Consider the following 20,871-nt stretch of genomic DNA (forward strand, 5'->3'; position numbering starts at 1 on the left):
TTGCCAAATCCAAAACATTGAGAGCCCAACCTTTTCGTTAGCCAGATCTGAAAGCTCCACACAGTTCTTGAGTTTGATGTCAAAATCGGCCATCAGCTTCCATTTGTCTCCATCAATTCCCACGCCGACCTTCTTAATCGTCTCGTCCTCCAAAAGCATTTTTAGGCCGGAGGGAAATCCTGGGAGCAAAAAATAACACACAGTCTTCTAAGCCAAGGCAACACAACACAATGAAATTCAGTACTAAGACATACTGTTTATACATGTTAATACATAGTTTAGACTATAAAAAGATGGCATGCTCTTTATTAAGTTTTTAATACATACCAGTATAAGCTTCGCTCATTGTAGCAGTGTAATTACAACTTAGTCTTAACTTGGCCAAATAACCATGTGTAATACCACACTTACTGACATTTATTTCCATCACTTATGAGGTCTACTGTGCCTTCTTTCAAATTAAACGTACGGATCCTCATTGCACCATATGAGAGAATTGAACACAAAACTTATTCCTAACAACAACACCAGGCGCATTCACTGAGTTCAGTACTTCAACCATAGACTGTATACAATAACACAATCGTACTGTATATCATATCATCAATACACAGTCTATGACTTCAACCAATGAATGAATCAGTGAAATTGGTTTCCCCAAGAAGTGGCTTGACGCCGACTGCAGGAATTAATGGCAGTAGGCTAGCTAGACGATTGAGATGTATAAGGTAGAGATTGACACAGAGTTTCTTCCAGAATCCGTGTGACATTAGGTTCTAAGATGCAATCCTATGGCAGCCATGTCCCTTTAGCAGACCACGACATTAGGAGAATGAATGGAGAATGATCTTGATTACCATATTGAAAGTCTTTGGAGGTAAGCTAGACTAGTGGTTCTCAACCTTTTTTGAACAAACGCCCCCTTGACCTCACCTAAAGACTCCCAACGCCCCGCTGACCTCATCATCAGCCTGCCAACGTCCCCCTTAGAATTGAAAAATAAAATAGACCAATGGCCCCCAATGGGAACCAAGCGCCGCCCCCACTCAGCTGTATCCTTCTCAACATCCCCCTAGGGCTCCTCGACGCCCCCCCGGGGGTCTGTAGCGCCCCCGTTGAGAAACACTAAGCGAGACTAACCTGTCATGGAGGACACGTGAAACAGATAACACTTGTCCTGGGAGGCACACATCTGGACCATGGCCACCTTCTTGGTCTTGCCCTTGGTGAAGGACGGAGGCCATTCCAGATCGAAGCCTACTGCAGAGCCAGGAGGCAGGCTCAACCTGCAGCCACAAAAAGTCAAGGTGTATCTCACCCTTAATTTACTGTACCATCACCATCATTAGATTAGAAGAATAGATTACTTTTACTTGTACCCGAACTTAGATTTGATATTACATTAACAACATTTACAGTAGGCCTAGTAAGATATAGAGAAAATTACATGGCAATATTTTAAAAGGGGGCAAAAAGTACATGGAAAAATAAAAAGTACAAGAACTCATAACACCTTAAATCCTCTGAAAGAAATGAACAGTCATTCTTCTCATGGCTGTATATGATGGTGCCAGCAAATTCCAGGTATGGCAAGTCTGGTTCGAGCACATTCTTCTTCAAAGGACCGGACTATAAAAACACAAATTCATGTTCACTTCAATTTTGACTTTCGAAACGACAATACCTATAGCCCAATTGGTGGCTTTCATCACAAAATGTTACTAATGCGCAGAGACTAAGTGGATTTTACCCTGCAAGAACCACTTACTGTTCTTGTTTACTAGGCTACTGGTGTTTCTTGAGATAAAGAAATGTGATTGATGTAGGCCTATAGAATTAGAAGGAAGTGTTACAATTATATGGGGCAACGTGGGCATTATGAGTAGGTGGCGGTCTCTCACAACTGTGTTTTGGGTTCATTTAAATGTGTCTTCTGCGCGCGCCACACGTGCGTAAACATCATGCAAATCCCGTTCCACCTACTCCCTCGACGAGAAGAACACACCTCGCTCGTCCAGTTTTAAGACAAAGACTGATTTGTCCTTCGTGGGATCTACTTTGTACAGACGACAAACTACGACAATTGGATTGGAATGGACAAGAAAAGTGAAATACATTCGACGAAATGGACACAGGACACACTGTAAAAACAACTAGTTGGAGTAAAAAAGAGGAAGAACTTGTGACGACGAGTGTAAGTTCACCTGTCTCTCTCTACGCCTACCTGCTTATTTGATTCCTTGTGAGAGTTCTGCACACTTGACATCCATTCTGGTAATGCCCTGTCAGACATGGTGAGATTCTATGCAGAAAGGTACAAACAAACTTATAAGAAATAGTTTGGGTTTGCCTTTCACTTAGAAACACGCACACATACAAGCAATACACTCTCAAGTACACTAGTTGGCGGCATATCGGTAGTGTTCAAAAGTAATACATTTCGCTTAGCTGCGTTTATCTGCACCAATTTACGCGTAATTTAGCCTATTTTATATTAATTGTATAACACTGTGATAATGAAAATATGCGATAAAACAAATAATTAGTTGGCTAAACTTTAATGGCCTCATTCTAGTTCCGTGTCACGTGTTCAGTGCACTACATGCCTACTGTATGTCCCGTTTCAGGCGTAGAGCTCTTATAAAAAGTTCGGGTTAAGTGTCAGTTCTTTTACCGATAGCTATCCAACATTCTGTCAGTGAATGGCACATCCGCGTTTAGGTAATGTCAGTAGGCTAGGCTACCAGCCGACTTACCTACATTGCGTCTCTAGAAGGGACTGCACGTGATCGGCATTTCACATAAACAACGTTGTTTGGATTTAGTCACATGCATGCGAACGCAGGAATATCCACAATGTTAAAATTTCACCACGGAGTTATGGCACACTGACACTCCCGCCATCTTCCATGCGTATTACTTTGTTTACGCTTTTGCAACCGCGTGATGTATAGAATGGTGTGATATCGCCATCTTTTGGATGGGCATGGGAACCACACTTACAGTCGACGGTCATGAATGTGTGCCAGTGTGCATGCAATTACAGTGTCTCTCATCTGTTGTGCTCTGAGCCTGGCTTATGTGGGTTGTATGCAAGGAGTCCATCGCCTCTTTTACGATGCGAGGCAGAGATAGCCCGATGGACAGTCGTTTGGCATGATGGCAAAATCGCTGCGAAATTGAGGGCTATAACGCGCAAATATGAACTCGCAACGCGTGCCATTTCGAACGGTGATGAAGGAGCGATGATGCATACTGTACGTTCCCTTTAACGTTTGCACTTTGCACCATATGCAAGGGAGGTGGATTTCTTCCCTTCTTTGTCCGTCTTGTAGGCAGTGATAACCTGTTATGAGTCTGCAATAGTGACTTATTTGCAAGTGGCAGTCGTTGCACATGTGAGCAAGAATTGCAGGGGCATCACTGGAGAGATTTACGCACACAATTTGACACGACACAGAAAATCTGGTATCCCCCGTTTCAAATCAATCCCTTGGCCACTAGAGCCAATAAGCTGGCCACGCGTATCAGGTTCATTGAGTGCATCCTGACATCACTGCGCCACTGGGTTGTCATTTTGTACAGCTCCATCGTCAGACACCTCAGTGCCAGACAGTGCATGGGAAATATAACCGATGTTACACACAATGTGTAACGGATGGAAGCTGATAAATGCACATACAATTAGTGTACAACATCATGCGTTATGTTAGGAAAAGTGATAGATATCATGAATGACATGAATACAAGATAATTGTAAGTTGGCTATGTCCTAATTAAAAATGATAGATCAGAGTGTTACATCAGTGCACAGTGCAATTACTGATTTGCTGGCATTGCATGTTGCATATTTATTTTAGGCAGGGTAGGGTGAGGACAAGCAGAAAAGGATGCTGTAGCCTGCAATCCATGCATGTGGAGGGAAGAGGGAGTTCCACAACATCTCATGTCTGAAACAAAGAAAAAAAAACAATTTTCACAATAGTCACTGATTGTGGAGGTCCTATAGCCTATAGTAACATTACATTATATAGGCCAACAATCTATAGGCTATATTAACTGTCATTGTCCAAACTATTAAGACTATCACATGGGATCTGTGCTCACCAAAAATGACAATTTGATATTGTAAGCAGGTTTCCTCTTGGTTTGTACCAGTGCCACATAAGCAGAGTACGGGGCTGCGTCTCAAGAGAGTAAGAACTATGCAAGACCAGGTCAGTCTCCAAAAATGAGCTTTCTTTCAGCCTCAATGTTCTTGTGGGCTGTTGTTGGCTTTGCCAGAATGACTTTGAATTCCACAAGGTATTGTAAAATGCTGAAATCAGCTTGGATTCTCGTTTTAAATATGTCACAGGCTTCATATTGAATTATTTTTATAAATATCACGAATGTCAACAGTATTGCAAAATTGATGTGGCACAGGCGTGAACATTTGCAGGAAAAATACTGAAAAACTGCCTGCATGCATCTAGTGACTTTGGGCTATTTCATTTCATTTCAAGATGCTCTCCAGTAACAGCTGCCCTGTGTGTGTAAAGCCTGCAAGAGAATACTCCGGTCGATGTGCATGGTTCCCGTAGCCCAAAAAGTCATCTGAGGTAAATGCACCCCTGCCTGCCCGTGGAGCTGCGATTGAAACGGAAAAGACAAAGCGTGGTGTCCATGCTTAGCGAGTGCAATTTAAAGCAATAAGATCAGCATCTAATGGGAGTCGGTGCTGAGCGCAAACCTGCATCCCGTCCCTTTAAAAACCGAGTTTTATCGGAAGGGAGGGGGAGTGGGTCATTGAGTTCATTCTGCGCTTCATAGAAGCAGCGCCCTCTAAAGAGACCCAGTATTGGATGAATTTTCTCTGGCTTCTTTCATCCGCCTTGCAGGGATAATTGTCAGTTCATTGCAAACGGGAAAAAATAACCAAAGCTAAATTACTATGCTTGAGATTCGGTGTGAAGTCCAGGACTGCGCTTGACCTTTATTTCAGGACAGTGGCTTTGATCAGCTGATGCCTCTGGTAGCCGGGTAGTAGCTGCCATTTTCAGGTCAATCGAGGTATCTTTCAAACTTGTCGCGAAGCTTAAGATGGCAAGCTGAATAATTGAATGTGCACCGAATCGACAGCTCGATACTGGATGGAAATGGGGAGGAATACGTCTCGTCTTCTGCTCGCTGGTGGTATAATTTGAGTTACAATGGCTGATACGAGAGGGATGGAAAGGGGCAGACTACGGATTACATCAGATTCCTCTCCTCGAGGCGCATATCCACCACAGCAGTACATTCACCCTGGCAGTCAGCAGCAGGGCATAGACATTCAAGAGCTTGCCTCAAAGCGAGTCGACATTCAGAAGAAGCGCTTTTATTTGGATGTGAAGCAGAGCGCACGGGGGCGATTCCTCAAAATTGCCGAGGTCTGGATTGGGAGAGGTAGACATGATAACATCCGAAAGAGCAAACTGACGCTCTCCATGTCCATGGCACCCGACCTGAGGTACTGCCTTGGAGACTTCATAGATTATTACGCGCACATTGGGCTGCGCGGTGGCCAGGTGCCACGACCAGAGGAGCAGAGCAACGGGCAGAGCCGTGCACATGATCCCCGGAGAAGGCAGCAGGATCACCCACTGCCATTGTCTCCCACTGGCTCAGCAGCGTCCACCGAGGAGCACACGCACCGCGTTCTGAAAAGTGAATTAATTGAGCGAGAGAACCGCAAGTACTATCTGGACCTGAAGGAGAACCAACGGGGCCGGTTTCTGCGCATCCGTCAGATTGTCAGCAGAGGCCATGGCACCATGGGATACTACGGGCAAGGGATGGAACAGACTATAGTTCTGCCAGCGCAAGGGCTCATCGAGTTCAGAGATGCCCTCTCTCAGCTGATAGAGGACTACGGCGACGAGGAGACGGATGAGCGTAGCAGGGTTGCCAGGAACCACGAAGAGTCCCCCGAGCTTCCAGAGGCGGCATCTTTCCGGGTTGACAACAAGCGCTTCTATTTCGACGTCGGCTCCAACAGGTACGGGGTGTTTCTAAAGATCAGCGAGGTCCGACAGCCATACCGTAACACCATCACCGTGCCGTTGAAAGCCTGGGCCAGGTTTGGAGAGAACTTCATTAGGTACGAGGAGGAGATGCGGCGGATTTTCACGTGTCACAAAGAGAAGAGGACTGAAGCTCACGCGGACAGTGAAGAACAAGAGGATTGAGTCGACGGAGGTCGCTGACATCACACATTAACCTCTAGTTTATACAATATCTCTTTTCACATGATTTACCTCTCAATCTGTACTGTATAAAACTGTTATTTTAGACTTATTTTAGCCTGTAGGTCAGTTTAAAGTGTATCTGAATGAGCAAGCCCCCACAGGGTAAACCTCCCAGACTTAAAATGACCCAGACCATGATGCAGGGATCTGGGCACACATTGGAGCAGAGAATATTTCACACAGTGGGTAACATTACCTCAGAAAAGAAACGAAGAAAATGCCCCCATGCAGTCACATTGATTAGGCCTAGCTATTAAAATAACATATAGGCACTGATGGTGTCAGGGCAAACGTGTATTATTCTGCAACCATCACTAGTAGCAGTGATATGGATACACAGAGTGCCAAGGTTGGCGTTATAAAACTGGGATAGACTGCCCCATGCGGATGCTCGTGCATCATGCCAACCAAGCCAACAAGTTCAACTTAGGTCACAGCAGGCAGGCGGGCACCCAGCCCTTGCGATATATAGCAAATAGGAGAATGACACAGTAATAATGAGCAGATGTCGATGTAAAGAGGAAGGTTGGTTGGTCAGTGGTGAAATCTATATGCCTTTTGTCACTCTGCTGCTATTTCAAACGATAGAGACCTGCAGGCCAGAGGTAGTTTATGGGGGGTTAGAAACAGGCTGGCACACCATACGTAAGTATGTGAACACTACTGATGAGATGAACATAGTCTGTCTTTTATAGCCTTAAAAATCTGCTTTTGGTGGCATGACGTGCGTCTCCCTCGACTAAACATCGCAAAGCCTTCTTCTTATACTATACAATTTGGTGACTTGAAAAAGCAATGTGATTTCTTTTGTTTGCCCCTTAAAAAGCCATGACAATTTATTTGGCTGTGGAAACTGTCTAAATGTACAGGACGGCTGTTTGGTTTGGTGGTCGGTTTGGGATGGGTGGGCTTGAAGGGTTGGGGAGGGTGAGGGTGAGGGTGGGGTTAAAACATAGTTGGCAAACTCATGTGCAATGTTTGAGATGGGGGAATATTTGCCCATTCTCTCAATTTAGCTGAAAAGCCAATGACTGAAAAAACAAATACTCACAACATTTAACCTACCTGTCTGTTTAAAATCATGCCAAAGCATGATCCATACACATGCAGTTTAATTTAAGCAACACCAAATTGCTGATCTGTAGTAAACTATTAACCTTTTTCAAGGTTGCTGTGACATACTTTTGTTGCATAAGATCGTAGGCCCTCATATTTTAATTTTTATACTCTCCCAAAAAGCAAATGTTCTCCCATGTAACAGCATCATGACACCATCGAGGCAACAGCGACACAAAGCCTTCCCACCAGGTTACTGGTATGTTAGTGGGGCACCACATGCAACGCAAGGGGGATTTACAGTGCTTAAACCAATCCTGGAGGGCATTATACAATTACTCTGATTGAGAAGGTTTGTGTGGGCTGATTTGTCCACAAGGTTTTGGGAGTGACAGTTGTTCTGTTCCCTACTACAGTATGTCGTCCAACGATCACATTTTTCGCCCGATCTTATTCATTTTATTTTTTTATTTTTTTTAAGTGACGAAACCCAATGACTGCAAGGCCCCGTAGTTTTATGAATTTCAAAAGAATGCTCGTTTTTAATTTGACTTTTAACATGGTTTGTTATGTATGTACTGTATGTAAGACATACACTATAACATGGATGGATATCAAGAGCTTTATTAGTAAAAGAAGCATACCTGCAAAACCAACACATACACACACACACTGACACACACACACACACACACACACACTCTCTCTCTCTCTCTCTCTCTCTCTCTCTCTCTCTCTCTCTCTCTCTCTCTCTCTCTCTCTCTCACACACACACACACACACACACACACACACACCAAGAGATAGATAAACGCACACACATACACACATTCACAGAATCCCAGTCTTCATATACATTCATTTTACTTTTCATTGGGAATGAACAGGCAACACAATGATTGAACACAGTCTACGAAACGACGGAAAATGTGTTATTTTCCATGAGTGGGCTTAGTAGTGGTTCATCTATACACATCACCATAGAGCTACAGTATGTACAGTAAAGATGACAATACACAGGACCCCTCAACCTGATGTTAGATTATGTGAAGGGCTTCAGTGCTTTCAGTCGTGTGTTGTTAAAGGGCATTGCATTTTACCCTCTGTCCTCAGTTCTACAGAGCAATGCATTAGCAGTTCACCTCTCTGCTGATTATGTCGTTCGTAGCATCGATTGCATCTGTCATGTAAAAACAGATTTATTACGCGTATGAAACACATATTAACCTCAACTCAGCAACCTCTTGTCACCTTTACAGTTAAATATAACTTTGTCACACAGCAATGTGCAGGCCAAGTGGGTTTCCAATTTGGTTTTGAAAACAACAAAAAATAATGTGATGACGTAAACAAAGAGTGCCCTTTGTGTGTATCTGCCTGCATTCATCCACCTGGCAAAAGTCGAGCTAGGAGCAGACAGCTATGCTACAGGTTGCTCCACATACTTTGAATGCAGCTCTGTTATAGCTTCTGGTAAGAGTTCATGTTTTGACAGCCTCATTGCTTGTAGTCAGTGTTGCCAGATGGAAAATGTTGAACTATCATACCCAAACCTCAAAATAACCGTTTTTGGTTTAAAGGCAACTGAATGAAAACTTTTTTTCACATCATTGATCGTACAGAAGACAAAGTTATGATACAAATTTGATAATTATCATATCACATCTGGCAATACTGTCTGTAGTCATCAACTCAATTACCATGTGGACAACAGTTGTACAAGAAGCACAAGATAAGCTTGTGAGGTCACAGAGGAAGCGTGTGGTAGATTCTTATTCATTTGTTTCAATTGTTTTTTTTTTTAGATATAATCAACAAATATATACGCGCAATGAAAATACAGGCGCCAAACTCCATTGCAGCCCCTTTCAAAGCACAAAAATCTCCCCAGATGTCAGAGAAAATGTACTTATTTACATTCATTCTAATGTTGATATTATCAGCCTTTGTAGAGATGACGTGTTGCATACACTGACTAGTTTGCTGTGTGTCTGAGACGTAATCATATAATGCTTCTATTGTTAAAAGAGGGCTTCTACTTAAAACATCATGTAATATTTTGTATTTTTACGATTGTATACTGTCTTAGGTTTCCCCCCCCCCCCTAATTGATCTATACATTATTTCACCAATCTATTTCAAAAGTACTGCATTTGTGCTGTACAGCATATGCCCACAAGCCATGCCCATGTTAGCGAAATCCATGACATTTTTGCACCTCAAATATTTAATATGCTATAAATTGAAATCTCAACGGCCAGAGGTTGGACAGCACTTCCCATAGCAGCACTTTTAACAGCACTTTTTCCTCCATATTTTGTGACTTTCATTTGTAAAATGTATATAGAGGGTGCCATCTGAAGCCCGCTAAAACACTAACTTAACTACGACAATCCTGTTCTTTGTTGGCCAGGCCACATGTCCAATATCAACACAGAACAACTCGTATTGCCAAGTAAATTATATTATATTATATTATATTAAATATTAGCAGCAACGCAAGGCGTGCTGACTGATTCCATGGTGCTATGAGCGTCTTTTTAATTTCAGAAAGACAGAAAATGGCAGTAGGGGACAAAGTGGAATTTATTAACTTAGTTCCCATAGAGGAAGGAAAAAAAGAAACACCTATATACATCCAAAATAGAGGCTTGTCTTCAAAAAGACAGGCCACGGGTGCAATTTTTTATTATGGCTGTGCATACTTATTTTTGTAATAAGGGCTGCTCCAGTAGTTATGTGTTCTTCAGTAGACCAGACTGCTACATTAGCATTTTCAAGTACCAGTGGGTTACTCAAAAGGCATGGGTGTTGAAGCTCTGTGAAGCTAAGAGAAAAAAAATCTATATATATTCTTATTTAGTCATCAAAAATAAACGATAGGTGGAGTTTTGTTGTTTAAGTTTAGATAGTAGGCTAAATCAGGGCATTGAACAGAATATATAAAAGTAGTTGTAGACCAGCCTCTGAGAGTGGTCACATTGGCCGAAATCAAAATGGCGACTATCAGACGAGACAAATATAGGTTTTGGTTTTGAAAAAAAGCAGTGCGTGTTACCAGATTCTCTAAAGGCTATCAAGGATGTGTCTTAAATTATCTTTGCACGAGTGATTATGGGTATAACAATATCAGCTTAGCAAAACAAGCAAGCACTTTAAAACTGTGTGCACATATTGGTGCCCTCTCCTCAACAGAGACAAAGAAAACAGGAAAAAAATCAATTTATTGAGATATATTTATACTACATTTTCACTTAATGTTCATTTTTTCAGTATGTGTGTATATTCTGATCTAAAAAAAAGTACTTTGCTTTATCAATACGGAACTCCCTTTATATTGAGGTATTGACAATGGGAGAGCGGGGAATGGGGTCATTTTGCTGCTATATCCAATGCTAACTAAATGGCATTTAGCCATTCAAAACAATGACGGGATTCAAAACAATGACCTGACTCTGGAGTCATAGTCAAAGACGTAGATGACATGGAGTCTTAAAAAAAGGCACGTTATTTGGGCAAAAAGCAATTATATCTTCTCCTAGCACTTGACCATTTGTAATTTGGACTGTTACAAAATATGGAAACCAAAAGCCTTAAAAAAAGTTTATGATTTGATTGCACGGATTCAGATTGAAGTTCACTTTATTATGTCAAAATAATTCTTTTGTAATGACTCTTAACCCCCCCAAAATCCACAGCAGTTTAAGGGAGAGTTCTACTGTGCAAACCATAAATTATTGGTATAAATGTTAAAACATGTTTTAAAGAAGAGAAAAGAAGAGTTTCATTGGATAGCAGTTTGAGGAAGGCCATGATATTTGGCCAACTTACATGTATTGCTAATTGATCATTGTGTAGCTAGTGTGCTGTGAAAGATATTGAAGAAGCTTTGTTGTTTTTTTCCTGCTTTATATTTATCATGGCATTTCTGGAGATGTGAAGGGGGAGTTAGAAAAATAAATGTTAAACAATGTTTTTTATTATTATTTCTAAAAAAAAGACAAGGTTAAACAAAGCTGTTTTGGTGTATCTTTGGATAATGTAATGTAAAACATTAGCGTGTCCTATAGTCCCATAGCGTATTATAAGACTCAAAAACAAGAAAGCAATTGTTCTGTATTGTAGCACTTTCTTTAATGTGTGTACTGTATGGGTTTTATGTTCTTCATGTATGGTACCATATGAATAATAATTAATTGCCTTGTAATGTTTGTAAAAGGTTGCAATGTAGGATATGTATCTGAAGAAAAAACCTGAATTTTTTTGAAGTTCATGCATGCCAACAGTTGGGTCCACTCAAAAGAAAAAAGGTTTAAAAATGGTGCTATAGTATATAACATAAAAAGGTGCTTAACATGGACCCCAGCTGCATGCATGTAGAGTGAAAAAAGATGTAGAGAATAAACTTGAAGTTAGATGTTGTGGTCAGTTATAACACCACAAGCAAACAAACAAACAAATAAAAAAAGACAAAACAATGTCCTCCCTGAACACAAAGTGGCTTAGTGTAACTGTAAATCGCAGACACACTGGCGAATAGGGTCAAGACCGTGGAGCTGATTGAGACAACACTTACTGTACACTGTATACTCGTTTGCTGCACTGTTTGCACTGACACTACAAGGGTATTCCAAGAACATGCTTCTGAGACAAACCTTGAGGTAGTGGTACCGTAAACCTCATTTAGCTCAGACATGCTCAGAAATGAGGACTCCAGGCTCTTCTATTTGATGATTTACCACAACCTGAAAGTTAACTTAACCTGGTTTACTACTGCAGCAGCTTCTTGGAATACCCTCCCCAGGGGTGTGTTTGTTACCACAACACGCTGTTAGACCCTCCTGCGTCTCTGGCCAACCAGCGACTCGTGCTCTTGGCCTGGACTGACATTCCCTGCCCCTCACTGACAACTGAACAGCGGCCGTGAACGAGGCAACCCCCTACACACAGACACACGCACACACGCACACACACACACACACACACACACACACACACACACACACACACACACACACACACACACGCACGCATCTTCAAATAATTCTACACAGTCTTTCTGACACACACGCATGCACACAGTCTCTCTCACAGTCTCTCTCTAAAACAAACACACACACACATACACACACACACGCCCAAGCATGCATGCACACACCTGCAACCATGTTGTACACAGACTTTCAAACGCACACAAACACACACACACACATGCTCAAACATACATGCACTCACCTGCAGCCATTTTTACAGTCTCTCAGACTCACACACACACACATGCCCCAAACATGCATGCACACTCCTGCAGACATTTTACACAGTGTCTCTTAGACTGTCAAACACAAGCACACACGCCCAAACATGCATGCACACACACCTACTGTATAACCATTTTTGCACACACGCCCAAGCATGCATGCACACACACCTATAATCATTTTCACACACACACACACACACACACACACACACACACACACACACACACACACACACACACACCTTAGCCAAAGGAAACTGGAGGTCAGTCAAACGATGCCTGTTTACAGTTACCCAGCCTCTGCGTGTGCGCTCCAAAAGATCAGTAGACAATCTAAAGAAATTATGAAACTTTTCTTTCATGCTTCTGATTCAGATGTTTTGTGTTTTCTAAAAAAAAAATAGTTTTTATGTATGTATACCACAGTGAAAAGCAGACAGAGTCTGCACTTTGTCTTGAAGTGAGATACTGGTTGTTATGGGTGCACATGTACGGTAAAAGGTTTTAAAAACAGAGGAAATGTGGAAGTGTTGGTTATATGTACCATTGTTCATTTTATTTTACTGTTGAATAAAAATCTGATGAAAAATGGTGTGTTTCGTACACGTTATCATCAATATATAAAATATACTGTAGTTTCCCTTTCCTTGAAACAGTGCTTTTAATCAACAGTAATCCTTACTGATGACATTTTGTTTGTTTATTCTTTTGTAATAGTTTCAGACAAAAAAGTGAATATATGCAACTTGACCTTTTTCACTATCTCAACTTTAAAATGTTGCTAACAGATTAAGGGGTCATTAGGGTACAATCATTCTATAATGCAACGTGAATGCAATGTTTTGGAGCATATCGTTACGCAGTCGTCAACCTTACATGTTACAGTCATGACTACACTAACTTAAGTTATACTTTTGCAATAGGAATATTTTACATGTAATATACAGTTCACAACAATAATTGAAAAGTAACATTTTGAATAAGTTTTACATTTTAATAAGTTATTTGCAAATTTTGCATAAAGTAGGTTTAATACATCTGTTAAGCTTTAGTGAGTATACACACCTATGTTAAAATTCCCTTGAGAGGATCATGATCTGCTTCAGTAGTCATGGCACATGTTTCTTTTGGTGAAATTTAGCGTCCCAATGTTGTCCCACTACCATGCTTGACTGAGCATGGGAGACTTTTCCTAGTACTACTCACTTGTGGTTTATCCCAAACTCCGCACTGTGCACTGTGAACAGTGTTGCCAAAAGAAAATCAGCCAAAGTCGCTATGGGCTTGCTGAAAAGTCGCTAGAAGTCGCTAGATGACGTCATGACGTTACGTATGACGTCACAATGTCACGCACGGCGCGCTGATCTAAAGAAAACGTGCCCACATGCCTTCGTCCACAGTACAAATGGGCGGTGCTAGCTACTTTTTGGAGATCAGAGCTAATCTGCAGCCCTGCTTAACCGTGGGAAACGCTTCTGACGGCGGCGCAGAGTCAGAATTATGTGGGAAAACGATGAATTTGTCACTGAAAATGCATGTTTTAAAAAGTCGCCAGATGCACCAGATGAGGTTTTTTTTGTCGACAGTGCCCGGGATTCACTGCGGTCGGTGCGGCCAGCCTGCTAGTGCTCATTTAAATTTGTCATACCGGTATGCATATCCCAAGGAGCCGTTGTGGTAGCTTTTGTGATACGCAGTAAAGTTAAGTGCAGGGTACAGTTGAGGTAAATCAAATATACCTCTGTAACAACAAGACTGATCAAATTCCAAAGTGTAGGCATAACATAAGACTTAAATGACAGTCCCAAAACATTTGGTGACTATATCGAAGATTGTGTAATCTCGGTTTATGTTGACATTTGGTTCCTGTCATACCTTTGTCCCATATCGCTTGCCGTAGCCTCATACAAGCAGATGCACATGTGTATGAGAATTCCAGTGCGTATCACAAAAGCTGCCACACCGTAGTGCATCATGTGTCACGTCTGTCTCTACCCGCCACTGAAAATGCATTGTGTGGTGTCGTGGGGAGGGAGACTGATTTGCCTCTCACAAGACAAGCAAAATAGTCGCTAGATTCGGCCAGATTGAGCCTGAAAAGTCGCTAGATGATTTTTTTTGTCGCCAGAGGTGGCCAAAAGTCGCTAAATCTAGCGACAAAGTCGCTAAATTGGCAACACTGATTGTGAACTGAGGTCCAGTTCACTTTCTGCCACCAGAAGGCAAAATTTGATGGTGAGGGTCCCAATCACATTCTGTCTGATACACTTAATGGAAAGGATGGTTGCTGTGTGTCATCAGTTTACCAACCGTCAGAATACAATTCATCACGGAAACCACTGTTTGTTGGCATTTTTATGGTTGTCTCTTACAAACATGCCGATTGTCTGGAATCAAAACTACAAGTATGACATATTCAACTATCGTGAGCCTTGCATCGTGTAATGTACATAGGGTAATGAAAAGCTATTTCTTCTCACTAGAGGTGCTCCGATCACCATTTTTTGGGTCCGATCACCGATACCGATCACCAAAAATCTTTATCTGCCGATTACCGATCATTGCCGATCACAAAAATGATTTCCTATTTTTTTAATAGCCTATTAATTATCCTTATTGAATACCATTTCTGCCCATAAACCAATCAATCTTAATTTGCACATGTCTATTATTAGGCTATTATTATTATTATTATTATTATTATTATTATTATTATTATTATCTTTCAGACTAGTGTTGGTAATACAGTCTACAGTATTAATCAATGTATAAGTTATTGCATAGAATAACTAAACTATTTAAGATTGAATTGAAACTGAAACATTACATCAAATAGTCTTCCACATACGAGAAAAAAACAACCTGTCGCTTTAAATGAGAAGCCTCGTGAGGAGAGCCCCTCCCCTCTCTGTCACCGTCCACAGTTGCAGTGCTCCACTACCGTTCTGAATCTCTCGCTCAAGTTTTAATCACATCTGTCGCCGTTTGGTGTTTCAGCGACTATCAAACTAATCGACTAACTGCCAATTACAACTTTGAAAACAATAATTGACATGTTTGTGCTGACAACGTGAAGTTGTCGCGTGCTGACCAAGGCAACTACACAGGTTATAACGTAACATGGCTCACTGGCGAGTACTCAATCGCAAATTACATTGTCACTCAGGTAAACGGCGCATGGATCGGAACATCAGATCATTGTTGATGCAGATATGGTTATGAATGGTGGAAATGAAGGGGGGAATGGCGAAAAGTTATAGACAAGCAAAGATGCCTTCTTTTGGTGCAGTTGCAGCTGTGCAGAGCCAGCGCCTACATGCAGCGCCAGGTGTAAAGGCAAATGGTTGCGTGAGGAATTTAATTAAATATCTCTCGATCGGTTTTTTGATCGGCATGTTTTTCCGATCACCGATCAGGCTATTTTTGGCCATTATCGGCCGGTCATGATCGGCAGCCGAGCAATCGGAGCACCTCTACTTCTCACATCCAGCTTGAGATCTGCAATCATATGGTCGCAAGAAAACCAAAACTGTTTTAAATCCTGGTCGCCCCTCATTAGTGAATCACACAGTTGAAGCAGTGCTACAACCCGATTTGACACTACCCATGCACAAAAAGGCACAAAATGCCAGGGCAACACGATTCGCTTTTGAGCTCATCCTTGCCTCCACCTCAGGTGCGTGTTTCCCTACCACGTTTTTGTCATCTGCAGTTCCGGAAAACAAGCCTGTCGTGTCATACAGTGTGAGCATTCTGGTCGCATCCGACCTTCGGGTCATATAGTGTGAGGACGTGAGTCGTGAGATGTGAACTTTAAAACCCTACGATTCCCTCGTACAGTGTGAGCAGGAGCTGATTGCCCGCAATTGAAAATATTGCACAGTGTATGCCTTGCTTAAGTACGGAATTTTGAACACACCATTGGTTAGGCCTACCACCAGACACCATCGAAAATAAATTGGTTTATCTCTATTACAAAAGGGGTATACTCATTATTGCTGTGCACTGTAGGCCTATAGAAGTAGCGCGAAAAGGGCGGTAATGCCAACTTAACACTGCAATTTTTGGCCAGATTTTGCCATGATTTGTTGGTCACAGGTTGATCGTGAGTCTTGCATCGTGTAATGTACATGGGGTAATGAAATTATGGGGTTCTCTTATGTTCTCTGTTATGGGGTTTTCTCCGATATCCTCACTCCTGTCCTTGGCCTGTGCTTGAGGCCTTGCGCTTCACGTGACGCCCCGCCTCCATGGAAAAACAATTCAGTTTCCTTATTGTCAACTTAGCAACAACAGCATTTGGGTAACTTTTCCCCATTCAACATCCCGATTGCAAATGAGAAAGAAAAAAAAAGCCTTTCAATTGCACTGTGGCGATATATTGAATTAAACTTCTATCATCAATGATGTGTTGTGACATCATCACAAGGCCACAAACACTTGAGGAGGACGGGAGTTTGGATAATGGGAAGAACCCTGAGAGTTTTTTGTCCAGCAGTCTACATATCTGACTGCTGAACTACTAATTGATGACGAAATTTGTTGTCAACTATTTTTAACCTGATATAAATTTGCTGTTTTCAGAATGGCAATGGCAAGTTATAATGTATTACTAAAGGATCTGTGCACTGCCATAGTGGTGTAGTACTATAGTAGTAAAGTGTTTTCAATGACTATTACAGCATTCCACAGATGGAACAGTGTGCATTATGGGGCTACTTGACTTTTCATTGTTGCAGCCTTAGTAGTGGGTAACGAGAAAAAAGAAACGTACCAAAGGTGACAATGTCACCCGATACGTTGTTAGGACATTGTTAGGACAACGTGATGAGGAAGTGTGTTCAGCTCATGACTGGCTTTGGTCACTTCAGATGACATTTAGGAAACAGGTCAGGGCCTGGAGTGTGAGGTGCCGTGGTATCAGCGAAGCACGAGGCCACAAGCAAAAGTGAGAGGGCGGGAAGTAGTGAAGTGAATTGGACCCAGACCTAGGGCTGTTCAGAGACTGTCCTCATGGTCACTTGTGTGACCAGGGCCAGGCAACTTGAGAGATATCATTGCTTTCCAGCAAAATGTAGGCAAAAATGCTTTGTAAATAGAGAGCGACTGTCATGTAATTTATTATATCCCTGAAACAAGATGTTATGGTTATGTTATGGTTTAGTTCTGACTGACACATATGCCGCGACCAGATATTTTGTTTTAATGCAATAACTTTTGGAACGGGTGAGCGGATTTGTATCTAATCTTCAGTGCTAACTCTCCAACTTCATAGCCAACTTTCAACGCAGTAAACTTTTGGTGGCACCATAACTTTTCATAACGAACTCATTACATTACGCAGTTTAACACTTTTGGTTGGATCATAACTTTTGGACAAGTTCACATATTTGCACCAATCACTCCTTTGATGGTACATCAACTGATTACATTTTGGTGGCCAAAGCTTTCAGGATTACATGCTTGAAAGACGGATAACTTTTTCTGAATTGAACGGATCACATTTTGGAGGCCTTACCAAATGGTAAGATGGCAAAAGAAATGGCAACAGAAATGGCAAAACGTTTTATGCACTAACTTAATCCAGGAGTTGTGTTGCCTGGTTACCACCGACTAGTCTGGAGTTGACCCAAGCAATTTCTCATAGGAAAGGTGGGGTTTATGATTGCCCATGGCTGTTCATCGGGCGTTAGGAATGTATAATTTGGCATACGTAGCCTATAGCCAATCGCATCAGTTGTACCTATTCAAAGAAACCGTAAGCTTCCATTTGTCAAGTAGTACACGTCATTGTCTTTCCATCCCTACCCACTCTCATTGGCTCCCTTGCTCAGGACCCCACTTTTGGGGAAGAATCCATGCTGTCTTTTATATCTGAACAATTGCTCAAAGCAGTATGGGATTCTCTAGGCTAGGAGTTGGTGTGCTTTGCGGATATACCTGTGGAGGTCAGAGGGTGACTGCATTGGCCTAGTTTATTGTCTACAATTTCCCATAGAAGGGCAATGTCTGGAATCGACTAGTCTCTTCGTTTACCTTTTTTTCAAATGCTTTGATCAAGAATTTTCTTTTAAAAAGTTCAAAGCTTCAAACTAAGTCCAAGAGAATTTTTCAAAGATCCAAAGATATATATACAGGTTTTTTGTGTCTAATTTTCCACTGAAAGGAAGTAACTGAAAGTGTCACACAGTTGATCATGTGGCGGCCCTTTGTGGTTTTTAAACGAACAGAAGTGTAGCACAGCATACATGGTTAGGTGTTTCAGCAGAGCTAGGTGATTTCCTGTGCTACAGGTTTGAGGTCAGGTGATTGGTGTCTCTCTACATGAGACTGGGTCTTCAAACTGAAAACACACAATTTCGTATGTGCACTGCATACTTGTTTGCTGCTTTTTGCATGGGCACCACCAGGGGCGTGTTTGGTACCACAGCAGCACTTTCTCTTGTGCAAACTAGTGGCTTATACTCTTGGCCTGACTGGTATGCCCTGCCAACTGAAGAGCAAACCCCAAATCCCCAACCCACAGCCACAGCCACATCCATCCCGCAGGCACACACACACACACACACACACACACACACACACACACACACACACACACACACACACACACACACACACACACACACACACACACACACACACACACTGACAGAGAGAGAGAGAAGAAATATGAAAAAGTGTTGTTTCTCATACATGATACCCTAAAACTACTACACTGATTTTTTTGGTGTAATTGTGTGATTTTTTAATGATTGTATGATTAATGATTTAATGTTGTAATCCAAGCACAATTTTGATTTTTGGAAAAATTGTATTTGCGTCTACTTTGCGTCTACCTGCTTCATATAAAAGGAGATGTATGTACGATTACCCCTAGAATTTTTAGAGATGAGGAACTGCGGTTTGTTCAGTTTGTGCTTTTCCTGTGTTGGTCACTTCAGATGAAGTTGACAAGAACAGGCGTGATGGGTTGGGGTGTGAGATAGCTGCGAATGCCAAAACACTCTCTGGCTTCCTGTTCGTTGCTGCAACAGTCACACCACTATATTCATGCACAGGGCTGGACTGGGACAAAGAATTGGGCCGGGCATTTTCAGCAAGGATCAGTTCAGCCGGTATTGAGATGGACAGTGAAGCCTGTGACAACATTTTAGTTATCTAATATGAACCATTTTGACCGCAACACCCAAAATGCTTTCTATCTGACTGTTTCGAATAGGCCTGCTGTAGCGGCATGAGGACTGATACCTTTGAGAATAGGGTCGGACCAAAATCATCCGCAGTCCATCGGGTTAACCTGTATGGCAAATGGCCAATCCAGCCATGACGAGTCGAGAGATGTGCTTGTTTTTCACACACTCATGGAGATTGGAGAAGCACAAATGTAATTTAAGCACAACGACTACACTCGCGTGTCATTTTGTAACTAATGGTAAATCTCTAAAGAAACTCCCTCATCCACCTAACACATCTACAAAAAAATATTTTGCAACCTTAAAGGGACACTGTGAGATGTTTAGTTGTTTATTTCCAGAATTCATAATGCCCATTCACATATGTTACCTTTTTCATGAATACTTACCACAACCATCAAATTCTAAGTATTCATTATGACTGGGAAAATTGCACTTTTCATACATGAAAAGGGGGATCTTCTCCATGGTCCGCCATTTTGAATTTCCAAAAATAGCCATTTTTAGCTGCAAAAATGACTCTACTTGGACCATACTAGAAAATATTTGTTTATTACTTAGAAAACTTTCATGTAAAGATCAAATTTCGCAATTGGCAGCCCAGTTTCAATGAGCAGCATAGTTACAGTACCCTTTTTGACCATTTCCTACACAGTGTCCCTTTAAGGTAATGTTTGACATATCATACTGTACAGTACATCATATTGAAGGTTTTAATAAAAAAATAAAATAAAAAAATAACTTTGAATGTGAGTTTAATTATTAATTTAAATTTATATTTCCAATTCTTTTCTACTGTAGTCTTAACTGAGAGCATCACATGAGCACTCATGTGCTTCTTTGTGGTTTTTGAAACGAGTCGTAGCGCAGCACACAGCTATACTACAGCATGATGGGTAGGCTCTAGAGCAGGGCCGGGTGATTTCCTGTGCTACAAGTTTGAGGTCAAGTGATTTCCTTTTTGGTTCGTGTCTCTGCATGTTCCTCAAACTGCACCCACACAAAAACTATTTATCAAGCTCAGCTGAGCTAGCAAACACAACTGCCTGTTACAACTGCTGGATGTTAGGTCTTTTCTCAAATGGTAAGT

The 20,871-nt window shown here is 41.6% G+C and overlaps 2 protein-coding genes across 5 annotated transcripts in view; one reads left to right on the plus strand and one right to left on the minus strand.

Moving 5' to 3' along the window:
• The window catches only part of wrn (WRN RecQ like helicase), a 64,490-nt gene extending 60,507 nt beyond the window's left edge, over positions 1-3,983 (minus strand). For 2 of the 3 annotated variants that reach the window (XM_063210445.1, XM_063210443.1), the window contains exons 1-5: positions 2,757-3,983; positions 2,225-2,302; positions 1,514-1,629; positions 1,141-1,286; positions 31-179 (exon numbers count right to left, since the gene is read on the minus strand). In XM_063210445.1, the coding sequence (XP_063066515.1) occupies positions 31-179; positions 1,141-1,286; positions 1,514-1,629; positions 2,225-2,293 (480 nt within the window). In that variant the 5' untranslated portion in view covers positions 2,294-2,302; positions 2,757-3,983. The remainder of the gene's footprint in view (positions 1-30; positions 180-1,140; positions 1,287-1,513; positions 1,630-2,224; positions 2,303-2,756) is intronic. The other variant, XM_063210444.1, reaches the window with a different exon arrangement.
• Positions 1,799-7,867, plus strand: purg (purine-rich element binding protein G). 2 transcript variants are annotated; one of them, XM_063210446.1, is made up of 2 exons: positions 1,799-2,194; positions 4,506-7,867. In XM_063210446.1, exon 2 carries the CDS (start codon positions 5,193-5,195, stop codon positions 6,207-6,209), a length of 1,017 nt encoding a protein of 338 aa, XP_063066516.1. In that variant the 5' UTR covers positions 1,799-2,194; positions 4,506-5,192; the 3' UTR covers positions 6,210-7,867. The 2 variants fall into 2 exon arrangements, with proteins under 2 accessions (XP_063066516.1, XP_063066517.1); XM_063210447.1 differs by lacking the exon at positions 1,799-2,194 and adding an exon at positions 3,992-4,217.
• Positions 7,868-20,871: the final 13,004 nt, after the last annotated feature.

Source organism: Engraulis encrasicolus, chromosome 11 (assembly GCF_034702125.1).
Source record: "Engraulis encrasicolus isolate BLACKSEA-1 chromosome 11, IST_EnEncr_1.0, whole genome shotgun sequence".
Classification (NCBI taxonomy): domain Eukaryota; kingdom Metazoa; phylum Chordata; class Actinopteri; order Clupeiformes; family Engraulidae; genus Engraulis; species Engraulis encrasicolus.

What these genes read in the sequence shown, in the direction of transcription:
- purg (XM_063210446.1), top strand. Translation starts at nt 5,193, where the DNA reads ATGGCTGATACGAGAGGGATGGAAAGGGGCAGACTACGGATTACATCA.